This window comes from Vanacampus margaritifer, chromosome 14 (assembly GCF_051991255.1).
Source record: "Vanacampus margaritifer isolate UIUO_Vmar chromosome 14, RoL_Vmar_1.0, whole genome shotgun sequence".
Taxonomy (NCBI): domain Eukaryota; kingdom Metazoa; phylum Chordata; class Actinopteri; order Syngnathiformes; family Syngnathidae; genus Vanacampus; species Vanacampus margaritifer.
Window position 1 is genome coordinate 12,235,525 of NC_135445.1, and position 12,616 is coordinate 12,248,140.

General features: G+C 43.3%; 2 protein-coding genes across 2 annotated transcripts; one reads left to right on the forward strand and one right to left on the reverse strand.

Annotated features, from left to right (window-relative positions):
• Positions 1-371: 371 nt before the first annotated feature.
• On the reverse strand, positions 372-3,237 carry bxdc2 (brix domain containing 2). Its single transcript, XM_077542704.1, has 10 exons — positions 3,026-3,237; positions 2,772-2,883; positions 2,513-2,556; positions 2,294-2,364; positions 2,157-2,206; positions 2,004-2,077; positions 1,877-1,927; positions 1,251-1,352; positions 1,032-1,160; positions 372-731 (listed from the first exon to the last, which is right to left on the reverse strand). The coding sequence occupies exons 1-10, from the start codon at positions 3,173-3,175 to the stop codon at positions 483-485; spliced, it is 1,032 nt and encodes a 343-aa protein (XP_077398830.1). The 5' UTR covers positions 3,176-3,237; the 3' UTR covers positions 372-482.
• A 540-nt stretch (positions 3,238-3,777) lies between these two features.
• On the forward strand, positions 3,778-9,971 carry LOC144034359 (dnaJ homolog subfamily C member 21-like). The gene is made up of 12 exons (XM_077543140.1): positions 3,778-4,163; positions 4,239-4,332; positions 4,621-4,744; positions 4,827-4,955; positions 5,904-6,208; positions 6,343-6,500; positions 6,947-7,046; positions 7,769-7,963; positions 8,048-8,096; positions 9,130-9,323; positions 9,398-9,485; positions 9,605-9,971. Exons 1-12 carry the CDS (start codon positions 4,067-4,069, stop codon positions 9,767-9,769), a joined length of 1,698 nt encoding a protein of 565 aa, XP_077399266.1. The 5' UTR covers positions 3,778-4,066; the 3' UTR covers positions 9,770-9,971.
• The last annotated feature ends 2,645 nt before the right edge of the window (positions 9,972-12,616 follow it).

Here is a 12,616-nt window from a genome sequence, read left to right on the forward strand (position 1 = left end):
TATGGCGCCACCTACAGATGTTTTGTTGTAATAGACTTTATGGACACGCTACACATCCCAGCAAAATCATATGGAAATCTTGTTGATGTACGTTCAAAAGCACAACAAGCCAAATTCAGTCGAGGGAAGATAAAGCATAAACATGTCATCTCTACCGTAGTAGTAGCAGCCCATTGCATCGACGTAGGTACATACGTCCAAGTCCTGGCTGCTCAATACAATGCAGCTTGAACAATAGGTTGACCATAATTTAAGTAGAACGGATATCCGCAGAAATCATCCTCAATGTTTGACTGGTGTCAAAGTTACGTTTTTTTTTCTTCACATTTGTATGAAAATGTTTATACAGTAAATCAAGGTTGACTCCAAACTTAACAAGTAGGAACTTTAATATGTTGCAATCATTTACATTTACAAAAAACACAACTGAAATGAATAAATGTATTTTCTATTCCTTCCTGGTCATTGATCAGTCCTTCCGGTTACCTGCGCCCCATCTGCATCCTGTTCCTTTTGAACATTTTGCGCTTCTTATTCTTACTCTCTTTGGGCTTGGGCGGCTCCGTCTCGATGGTCAAGGGTTTCTCCGGCACCGGCGTATCGAAGACGGAATCGGCCACATCGCCGATAATCTCTGGCTTGACTTGGGCCTTCTTCACCATCTGCACCTCCTTCACCACCTGCCTCTCGCGCACGCGGGCCGCCGCCGCCAGACGGAGCTCACGCCGGTGCTACGTGGATAAGATAGCATCATGTTAACTAGATCCCAATTCAGCGGTGACTCCGAGACGGACGCTTTGCTAAATTAGGACTTTGGCTGCAATTTTTCCCGGTGAAATACCACGGAACTGTGCACCTCACTGGAACTCATTTTTGTCAGCACCCATTAATTCTCTAAGCTGTTTATGATTGTTTTTAAAGAGATAGGCGAGTGAGTAACGATACCAGTTATCGGTATCGGGCTTCTATCATCCTTATTTTAAGGTACTGAGTTTTGTGGAGGCCGCGGATTCCAGTAAAGTGAATGTTACCATATTGGGCGACTTGAAGTGTGCGTTTTCATAGAGCGTGGGCCCCCCGAAGCTCCCCTGAAACATCTTTATGAGGTTCAGGACGAAGCGAGGTCCAATTTCCACCAGAGCTGCATCCTCCTCGATGATCTGCAAATGATCAAAACCAACGAAAAGTCAAATTTGACAAGAGGTGGGGATTTTGTTTTTTACTGTATATGACAATCGAAAACAAATTACCTGGTAGTTCCTGAACCAAATCCTGTTGTCTATGATGGTGAAGGTGAAGACGTGGTCCACAAAGGGTTGACTCTTGGGGTGATATTGCGGCGTGGAAAATGTCTGCAAAAAGGCCTCTTAATAATGACCATTTACTTTGACAACTCTTTCTCCAATCAATTTGTGATGTCTGAATAAAGATCATGTTCAAGATTAACACCACATACAGCATACGCAGAAGAGGATGTATCTTTTTTGTGGCCACTTACAACATCATTGTGTGTGGACAAAATATTCAAAAGTGAATACTTATAAGAATGCATTTGTATAAATAAAACCCTTTCCCCAAAAAGGTGTCCAGTACTCTGCAGTCCCTGGTCACGATTAGGAAATACTTTATATTATCGCCCCCATGATTTCACTAATTGGTTGTCATGACATTTACAATGAATAAACCCCCCCCAGCATGTGTCAGGGGAGACATCTTTACCACAGCACACTCTGCCTATGCAGAAGAAGCATCTGTAAAGTTGACATTTACAATGGGAGTTTAAAGTTGTGTGGAATTTTTTTAAACAAAAGAATACATTTAGTACAATAAAGGCTTTCCCATAAATCTCGAATCAATCCAGAGAGGTTGCACCGACCTGTATGAATAACTCCTTCAGCAAAGCATAGTGGGGCTCCGTGTCAAAAGTCTGCAGGGGAAAACAAAAAGTTGTAAAAACAAACCCAAGCAATTATAGCAGCCATCTTGTTTCGGGCTTTACTCACAGGATCGAAGGACAAGAGCGGCCTGGATCCTTTCAGACAGTTCCCGGTCATCTTGAGCTCAGCCAGTGTATGAACTGTAAGGAGTTTACATTTACATTACACCTGGAGCTACTGTAAGAATTACTCTCAAGTAGTTGATTGTTGGCCACTCACTATTCTGAACAAGGAATTTTGCAGAGGGTCCTTGTGGGCAATTTGATACCCTGCGTGACAACAAAATTGCCAACCTTTAATTGATTTTCTGGACGAAAGTAAGGTTCATATGCTAAAGAGTAGAAGATGACTCTTACCACACATAGAGATCCTGTTTCTTCTTGGCTTCAAAAAAGAGGCACTTGTTGCAGTTTTTCATCTCGCAAACCTACAAGGAAAAATATGTCTTAATCATACATTTGTATCAATCCATCTATTCATTTTCTATAGCGCTTGTCCTCATTTGGGTATGGAAATGCATTTATTAACCATTCCAAAAATAAACGTTTTATTAGTCGTATATAAACAACACTCACCTCGTTAATAACAAATAGCTTGTCCTTTCTGTCCATTTTGGTATCTAGTAAGGATTAAAAAAATAATTGTACAGATAATAAGCTACAATTTGTTAATAAAAAATTGCTTTCTAAATCACACTTTTGATACAAACACATACTTCCTGAGCACATCGTTTCCTGTGCTTGCCTTTCAAAATAAGAAATGAGTTTTCAAAACAATATTTAGTATCCCACCCGTAATTCCTGGTTGAGACTCTCAGATGTACGCAACACTGACCTGCTTTCGAATGTGGCATTATGCTTCTCAGGTCTTGCATCAAATGCCTCGTTCTGTAGTTTATGCCTCTCGAGGAGAAGATGAGAACCCTTTCCTTGTTGGTCCATTTGCCCTGTACACAATTGAAACCATCAACATCAATCAAAACACTAACACGCGAGTCTTTCGTGAAGATAAACTTATATTTTGATTTGGTTAGCTCCATGCTAGCAAGTTAACACCCTCCGCGACTTATAACCAGTTCAGACACGTACCATAGAAACCGGCGGTGGAATGGTGAATTCATTTTTCTTCTCCTGTTGGTTGTCAACGGCGGGTTTGCCTACATCTGCGACATGTTTTACTTTTTTTGCGTTTTTTCCACCGGGTAATCGTCCCCCACGTTTTCGCTTGAGCGTCGACATGTTTCTTTGGACAACTCTCGCGTGTGTGGACGAGACCGTGATCCATGTGCGAGGGGCCGAGAGGGACGATGCCCCAAGCGGCGCGGAGGTGCAACTGGACTCTTTAAATAAATAAATAAACAACGGGTTGCCTTAATAAAATTGTCTATAAGGCTATTAAGTGTTTAGAATATTTTTGTATTTACATGGGTGATTGTTTATATTTGAAGCAGAACTGTTTGTAAAGCGTCAAAGATATTAGACAATTCAGCATTTCGCCAGAGGGGGCAACAGCGAGTTTTCCTTGTGTGTAGGGCGAGACGAGAGAGAGGCGAGAGAGAGAGAGCGTGAGTGAGAGAGAGAGAGAGAGAGAGAGAGAGAGAGAGCGAGAGAGAGAGAGAGAGAGCGTGAGTGAGAGAGAGAGAGAGAGAGAGAGATAGAGCGAGAGAGAAAGAGAGAGAGAGAGAGCGTGAGTGAGAGAGAGAGAGAGAGAGAGAAAGAGAGATAGAGCCAGAGCGAAAGAGAGAGAGAGAGAGAGAGAGAGAGAGAAAGAGAAGAGAGAGAGAGAGAGAGAGAGAGCGAGAGAGAGAGAGAGAGAGAGAGAGAGAGTCTCGCGTGAGTCTCGCGTGAGTCTCGCGTGAGTTAGCGGCACGAATGAAAGACCTGTCACTTGCATTCGCACTAAAACCTGCATATTTTTAGGGATTTGGTTGAAAACTTGACAAATGGTACAAGATACGGACTTTTTTTGATTATGTAACTCGCAAAAATTAAATATTTCTTCCAAATAGTCGAGGTTATTTCGACGTTAACCAACATTCAGACCGGTACTTAGCATGCTGCTCTTTGCTAAATGCTAACGAAGGTACAACGTGAACGGGAGTGTAAATTTCGTCTTTTATTATAACAACTATGAAGTGCCATTACGAAATCCTGGGAGTCAAACGGGACGCGAACGACGACGATTTGAAGAAAGCCTATCGTAAATTAGCCCTGAAATGGCATCCTGGTCAGTGGCAGTCGTCGCCCAAACCTTCCATCCTTACGGTATATAGTCCTAATTATTGTTATCAAACTATTCCAGATAAAAACTTGGATAAAGCCGAGGAAGCAGCCGAGCACTTCAAGCTGATTCAGGCAGCCTATGATGTCTTAAGCGACCCACAGGAGAGAGCATGGTAACTACTGTATTGCTAACAAATTGTTTATGCAACTTTATGTACAATGTACTGTATGCTGGGATAGGCTCCAGCACCCCCTCGACCCTTTTGAGAAATAAGTGGTTAGGAAAATGAATGAATGAATGGATGGATGTTTAATACGAAATGGGTCTGTTTGAAAATTTAAAAAAAACTCAACAATTTGTTCCATCGTCCACTTCGACTGTGTTACATCCCACATCATTTTCCTTCATGAGACATGGCTCTGGGTTCTTATGGGAATGTCACAGCACTGCTGTTTGTTAGGTATGACAATCACAGGGAGGCTCTGCTAAAAGGCGGCCTGAGCGGCGACTACGAGGACGACAGCATCGACCTACTTCAGTTCTTTACTGTCACCTGTTACTCAGGCTACGGTGATGATGACAAGGTTAGTGCTGCCAAACGGGAAAAATAACTGGCTTCGTGCAAACATGACAGCTGATAAAATGTGGTTTTCTTCTCCCCATTAGGGCTTCTACGCAATCTACAGGAATCTCTTTGAGTCTATTGTTAAGGAGGAGATGGAGCAGGGTGAAGTGGAAGATGACGATGATGAGGAGTTTCCACCCTTTGGGGATTCTAAGAGCGATTACGATACAGTAAGTACCGGTACCTCATGTAGTGTATGCAATCGGAGGCCTCGTGAGGCGGGTTTTGTCAGCCAATGAGCATGTATTATAATTTTTTGATGATGCAATTTTGTGCCAAATTAAATGGAAATTCCTCTTCACTTTGTCTGGCATCTAAATGTACATGTTTCATGTAAAGGTAGAAAATTAACCAAGTTTTATACATGCATTGTCATAGTATTAGTACTGTTTTTGTTTTGTTTTTGTTTGATTTGAGGGGGGGAGATTGAAATTGGACAAGCACCACAGAAAACACATGGATGGAAAATAAGAAATGTGTTACTACAGATTTTTATTGTCTTTATTTTTATTTAAATGTTAGCATTATTTTTCGATTGAAAATAAGAAAATATCTGCAATTTTGGTCCCCAAAAAGTTATGCTGATTTATTTTCCAAATTTTTTGATTTTCTTTATTCTTTTTGTGTGTATGAAAAAAATGTTAAATATATTTGCAAAAAAAGGACAATTAATTTCCAAATATGATGATTTAAAAATAACTACATATGTTTGTTGTATGTTTCATCTAAAAAAACTAGTAATTGTTGGAATAAAAAATAAAAACATTTGCAATATATGTCCAATAAAATTAAAATAACTCTCCAGTTATGCTAACTTTAATTTAAAATTATTAATTTTCTTTTCATCTGAATTTTTCAACTGTAGATTTTTTTTTAACTAAATTTTCTCATAAATGTTTATTTAACCCAGATTGTCCTTGTTTTATGATAAGAATTGTGAAAGAAATATCCTCACTTGAAAACAAATCTCTATACTTGGTGATGAATTTTCTTTTTATTTGACATATGTCGCAAATATCTATGGATTAGTTTGTACTTTGCATTGTATTGATTCGTGTATCTATTCAATTGTCTACAATTCCTGGTGACGTGTAAATTCTGGTATTCCCGTGTCGCAGGTGGTCCACATCTTTTACGGTTACTGGCAGAGCTTCTGCACGCGTAAGAACTTTGCGTGGAAGGAGGAGTACGACACACGGCAGGCATCCAACCGCTGGGAGAAGCGTGCCATGGAGAAGGAGAACAAGAAGACCCGGGACAAGGCGCGCAAGGAGCGCAACGAGCTGGTGCGGCAGCTGGTAGCCTTCATGCGCAAGCGCGACCGCCGCGTTCAGGCGCACCGCAAGGAGGTGGAGGAGCGCAATGCAGAGAAGAGCAGGAAGGCACAGGAGATCAGGCGCAAGCAGCGGCTCAGTCAGGCCAAGTAAATATTACTCATTGCAGCACGGGGGGGTTTAGTGCGTATGCCTCACAGTCTAGACTTCTGTTGACCAGTTCAGGTTGACAAGTTACGAGGATGAGCACTGTACAGAAAATTGATGTGACGTGTGTTCCAAGGCTGGCGGAGGAGTACAAGGAGCAGAAATGGGCGGCCATGTCGGAGCTGGAGAAGGAGCTGCAGCAAATGGAGGCTCAGTACGGGGAGGAGTTTGGAGACGCATCCGAAAGTGAAGACGAAGAGCTGGGAACGCGCAAGGCTGTTGAGGAACCATTAGGTTTGTTGAGACAAACATGCATCCGTGGGATCCTCGGTTGCCACGGAACCAGCAGATTGCGAAAAAAAAAATCCTGGGTTTTAGATGTATGCCTTAGAAGTGTATTGTGTTAGCGTAGATTAGTCAAAGACTGTGGCATGTTTCAACTTGCATACAAATTCAGGTTGCCCGAGTCATAAGAACAGTTTTCTGTGATGAACAGAGGACCCCTGTATTTGCATTGATTTATTTCTTTAAAAATTTGACCTATTTTACCTTTTTTGTGCACATGCCAAATCACTATCTAATATAAAATAATAACTTGCCACCATTTTGCAGCTTTTTGTTGCAATTGCTTCTTTGAGGGGTGCGTTTATTACTCGAAGATTTTCACTATTTTTGGCAGGACTCGGTCCCTAGTGCTGTATTCATTAATGATATTTGTGATCACGCACCTTATTGAACAGGTCCAGATGGCGACCAGCTGGATGCAGACGACGTCAACTTTGATTATTATGATGATCTCTACTGCCCAGCCTGCGACAAATCCTTCAAATCGGATAAAGCGTGAGTCTTCTTTTTCTCATTAGAATGTGTTGTAAGTTTATCCACTCAGGATCACACACAATCCCTTCAAAAATTTGTGTAAAATACATGCACTTTTGCTCAAGGAAAAATGATGCACAGTGAATTAATCCATCTGTTGCAATCATAACATCTTTATTAACTATAGTGAACAGGTGAGGTTTTAAAGGAGATGTCCATAAGTCAAGAACATTTTTCGATTGACTTTCCCTTTAAAAAACATTTCAGAATTTGTTACAATTACATGATAATTACATGATGAGTGTAAAACTATTACTATGTAGTAAAACATAATTTTTGAAAAGGCAAAAGTAGTAAACAATTTTTTATCAAGTATATGTTAGAAAATAAGCAAAAAATGCACAACCCTTGAGAAGAGAGTAAAAATTTAGCGCAAACATTAACCACAATGTTATTAGCTAAATGCTATTTATGTTAGCAACAAGCTGGTAAAGTTCTTGTAAGTGACATTTAGTTAATGATATTGCTCATATTTTTAGTCTGACTTCTTCCTATGTGGCTTGAAGTTCCAATTCCTGTTTTGTGATTATAGGCTGAAAAGAACATTTGTTGCTGTCCCCTGCAGTTCTCACCTGTGCCAGCAGGGGCTGCTATTGCGCAGCACATATAAAAAGAGCAGCACAATGCTTATAGTGAATATCCCTTTCTATTCATACATGTACTGCAATGTCTGCCCTGTAAAGCATGAGCAACCATGAGAAGTCCAGAAAGCACAAAGAGATGGTCACGTTGCTACGGCAACAGCTTCATCACGATGATTCACTCGTTCTGACCCTGGACCAACCAGAGTACGCTGAGCAGGAAAACAAACACATGGCAGACCAAGAAGAAGGAGAGAAGGAGGAAGAAGGAGAAGAGGAAGATCAACCAAGACAGAAGTGGGTCCTTGTGAGAAACACGAGCGCCACACTTGCTTTGTTTTTACATTTTAAGAATGTTGTCCTGTGTTATAAAACACTCAGACTGTCCAAGAAGCAGAAGAAGAAGAAAAGACAGCAGAAAGCAGCCAATGTGAGTTACCCCCAAACACACCAAGGACATTTTGTGACATTCTTTTTTTCTTTTATCCAATTTCAAACCATTTTTGAATAAATATGGGTCCAATTTGACAAGACGGTAGGATTGCTGATCCGCATTCGTATTGACATTTGCCACCAAATGACCAATTCAACTCGAATGGGTTATTCAATGTTCTTGTGCTGAAAAACATAATATAGTCCAAGAAAGGAAAAATCCACTTCAATCAAAATGGTAAATGGAGTGCACTTATAAAGCACTTTATCTTGATCACATATTTACAATATTCATTTATCTCATTTAAACATATCAGAGTGTAGCCTACACCAGCGTGTAAACTAATGAAACTGAAAACTGGGGGGGGGGGGAATTGTCAATGAAATAAAAAAATATATATACAAAAATGAAAACTAACAAACTACATTATACATTTATAAAACTACAATTATAGCAAAACATTGTCTTTATTTTTTGTCTTTGTCAGCCTTCAGGGTTAATTTTAAATGTATTTATGTTGGTATTGCTGTACGTTGGTACGGAAGAAGATCAAACAGTCATTTGAGAATTGTACATTTAAAAAAAAAAATGACTGAAACTAATAAAAACCAAACAAACAAAGCACTTAAAAAAATCGAACAAACCTGCTCAAAATACATATTAAAACGAACTGATAAAAAAAAAAAGAAATGAATCATAAAAGATAAGAAAAGCAAAACTAACCAGGATCCTGCGTTGCACCCTGGCCAACGGTGAACACCTTATATTGCTACTAGCCTCATCCTAGCTAGCGCTAAGCTAGTTAGTCTCTCAGGTTCGCCGTCCAAGTTCGCAAATTCCCTTTCATTTGTTGCTAGGACACGTTAGCCGGCCAAATATTCCCATAACTACTACCGGGCATCCACTCGAATGAACCACATATGTAACTTTCACGCCTATGGAAGATGACAATTTGTTGTAGTTAGGACAAATAAGTGAGGATATCTGAAGGGTACATTATCTTTGTGTGGTTCCTACTTCCTGTTCACAGCCTGTAATGCAGAGCACTCCAGCTGAGGAGCATGAAGAAGTGGAGGAACAGACGTCAACCCCACACACTAAGGAGTTTTCGGAAGATTACGCTGGAAATCTCCCTGAAGAAGTTCTGGCACATGTTCCCGAGGAGTCCTCGAACCCTGAGGAAGCCGAGGAGCAGGACCATCTACCTCCCGAAGAACCTAAGAGGTGAGTGTTTTTGTTTGCTCCTTTCCGCCTTTACATAATAGTTCCGATTTGAACCATTTTTCCATGTTGGCCAGCTCCGTGAAGACCAAAGCCAAAAAGGCAGGCGGAAAAGACAAACCAAAGAATGTCAAGGCACATACAGAAGGAGAGCAGCTTCCTGAGGTTGGTACAGAAATGTAGTCATGTGATGTAGTTTCACTCCAGTCCTGTAGGTGGTAGTGATGCAGTTATAAGTCGCATGTGAACTTCAGCTGCCTCTGGGATTTTTTTCCCCCTCTCAGAAGCCGGTGAAGCTGCGCTGTGTGACATGTAATGGCGAGTTCCCCACTAGGAACAAGCTCTTCGACCACCTTAAGTCCAGCGGCCACGCCTCTGCGTTCTCCTCCAATCCCACGCCGACGGCCTCCAACATCCGCAGCAAGAAAGACAAACGAAAGAACAGATGACATCACTTTCGGTGGACTCAAAGAGAACTGGACTGCGCTATTGAGACCTGAAGAAGCTTTCCCGGGACTTGCCAGGTCCTTTTGTGCAAAGTGGCAACTTTGGTGGACATCATGTACAGCATGCCATGCATGACGGTTCACTTCTTTTTGTCATCTCTGACTGACTGTCAAAAATAAATACAAATAAAGTAATGTAAATATATATATATATATATTTTTTTTACAAACTAGTCATAACAAAAATGTGTACAAAATAATTATAAAAATATGAAAACACAACATTTTTTTTTTTAGATAATATAAAATGGAAAATCTATAGGATTAAAAAGGTTTACAATTTACATAAAAACACATACTCAAGTGACAAAATATTCTATAAAATACTTTCTTTTTTTTTTAATATGTACAACACATTTTAATTAAAAATGGCCTACAAAACAAAATTAAATGTTTGTAAAACAATCCCAAAATTAAAAAATAATCCAATTAAATTAATTTCTCAAATGTAAACATAAATGCAAATCATTTAACAGATATAATGTAGGAAAATATATTAATCACAATGAATACAGTATTTATTTTTATTCAAAGTACCATAAATAAAGTAAAAGGTTTTGGGTTAGGGTGTGCGAGGCTGAGAAGTTCCGACTAGATATAGTCGGACTCACCTCCACACACGGCTTGGGTTCTGGTACCAATCCTCTCGAGAGGGGCTCGACCCTCTTCCACTCTGGAGTTGCCCACGGTGAGAGGCGCAGAGCAGGTGTGGGCATACTCATTGCCCCCCAGCTAGCCGCCTGTACGTTGGGGTTTACCCCGGTGAATGAGAGGGTAGCCTCCCTCCGCCTTCGGGTGGGGGGACGGGTCATGACTGTTGTTTGTGCTTATGCACCGAACAGCAGCTCAGAGTACCCACCCTTTCTGGAGTCCTTGGAGGGTGTGCTGGAGAGCGCACCCCCTGGGGACTCCCTCGTTCTACTGGGGGACTTCAACGCTCACGTGGGTAATGACAGTGAGACCTGGAGGGGCGTGATTGGGAGGAATGGCCCCCTCGATCGAAACCCGAGTGGTGTTTTGTTATTGGACTTCTGTGCTCGCCACGGACTGTCCATAACGAACACCATGTTCAAGCACAAGAGTGTCCATATGTGCACCTGGCACCAGGACACCCTAGGCCGTAGTTCGATGATCGACTTTGTAGTCGTGTCATCGAACTTGCGGCCGTATGTGTTGGACACTCGGGTTAAGAGAGGGGCGGAGCTGTCAACTGATCACCACCTGGTGGTGTGTTGGCTCCGATGGCGGGGTAAGATGCCGGTCCGACCAGGCAGGCCCAAACGTACTGTGAGGGTCTGCTGGGAACGTCTGGCAGAATCCCCTGTTAGAAAGAGTTTCAACGCCCATCTCCGGCAGAGCTTCTCCATTGTCCCGGGGGAGGCGGGGGACATTGAGTCCGAGTGAACCATGTTCCGCGCTTCAATTGTTGAGGCGGCCAATCGGAGCTGTGGCCGTAAGGTGGTTGGTGCCTGTCGTGGCGGCAATCCTCGAACCCGCTGGTGTCCACCAGCGGTAAGGGATGCCGTCAAGCTGAAGAAGGAGTCCTATCGGGCCTTTTTGGCCTGTGGGACTCCGGAGGCTGCTGACGGGTACCGGCTGGCCAAGCGGAATGCGGCTTTGGCGGTCGCTGAGGCAAAAACTCAGGCATGGGAGGAGTTCGGTGAGGCCATGGAAAACGACTTCCGGACGGCTTCGAGGAAATTCTGGTCCACCATCCGGCGTCTCAGGAGAGGAAAGCAGTGCACCGTTAACACTGTGTATAGTGGAGACGGAGTGCTGTTGACCTCGACTCGGGACGTCGTGAACCGGTGGGGAGAGTACTTCGAAGACCTCCTCAATTCCACCAACACGCCTTCCTTTGAGGAAGCAGGGTCTGGGGACTCTGAGGTGGGCTCCCCTATCTCTGGGGTCGAAGTCGCCGAGGTGGTTGGAAAGCTTCTCGGTGGCAGGGCCTCGGGGGTGGATGAGATCCGCCCGGAGTTCCTGAAGGCTCTGGATGTTGTGGGGCTGTCGTGGTTGACACGTCTCTGCAGCATCGCGTGGACATCGGGGACGGTGCCTCTGGATTGGCAGACCGGGGTGGTGGTTCCCCTTTTTAAGAAGGGGGACCGGAGGGTGTGTTCCAACTTTAGAGGGATCACACTCCTCAGCCTCCCAGGTAAGGTCTATTCAGGGGTGCTGGAGAGGAGGGTCCGTCGGGAGGTCGAATCTCGGATCCAGGAGGAGCAGTGTGGTTTTCGTCCCGGCCGTGGAACAGTGGACCAGCTCTACACCCTCAGCAGGGTCCTCGAGGGTGCGTGGGAATTCGCCCAACCAGTCCACATGTGCTTTGTGGACTTGGAGAAGGCGTTTGACCGTGTCCCTCGGGGAGTTCTGTGGGGGGTGCTTCGGGAGTATGGGTTACCGAGCCCCCTGATACGGGCTATTCGGTCCCTGTACGACCGATGTCAGAGTCTGGTCCGCATTGCCGGCAGTAAGTCGAATTTGTTTCCGGTGAGGGTTGGACTCCGCCAAGGTTGCCCTTTGTCACCGATTCTGTTCATAACTTTTATGGACAGAATTTGTAGGCGTAGCCGAGGCGTTGAGGGGGTCCGGTTTGGTGGCCTCAGCATTGCATCTCTGCTTTTTGCAGATGATGTGGTGCTGTTGGCTTCTTCAAGCCGTGACCTCCAGCTCTCACTGGAGCGGTTCGCAGCCGAGTGTGAAGCGGTTGGGATGAGGATCAGCACCTCCAAATCCGAGACCATGGTCCTCAGTCGGAAAAGGGTGGAGTGCCCTCTCCGGGTCGGG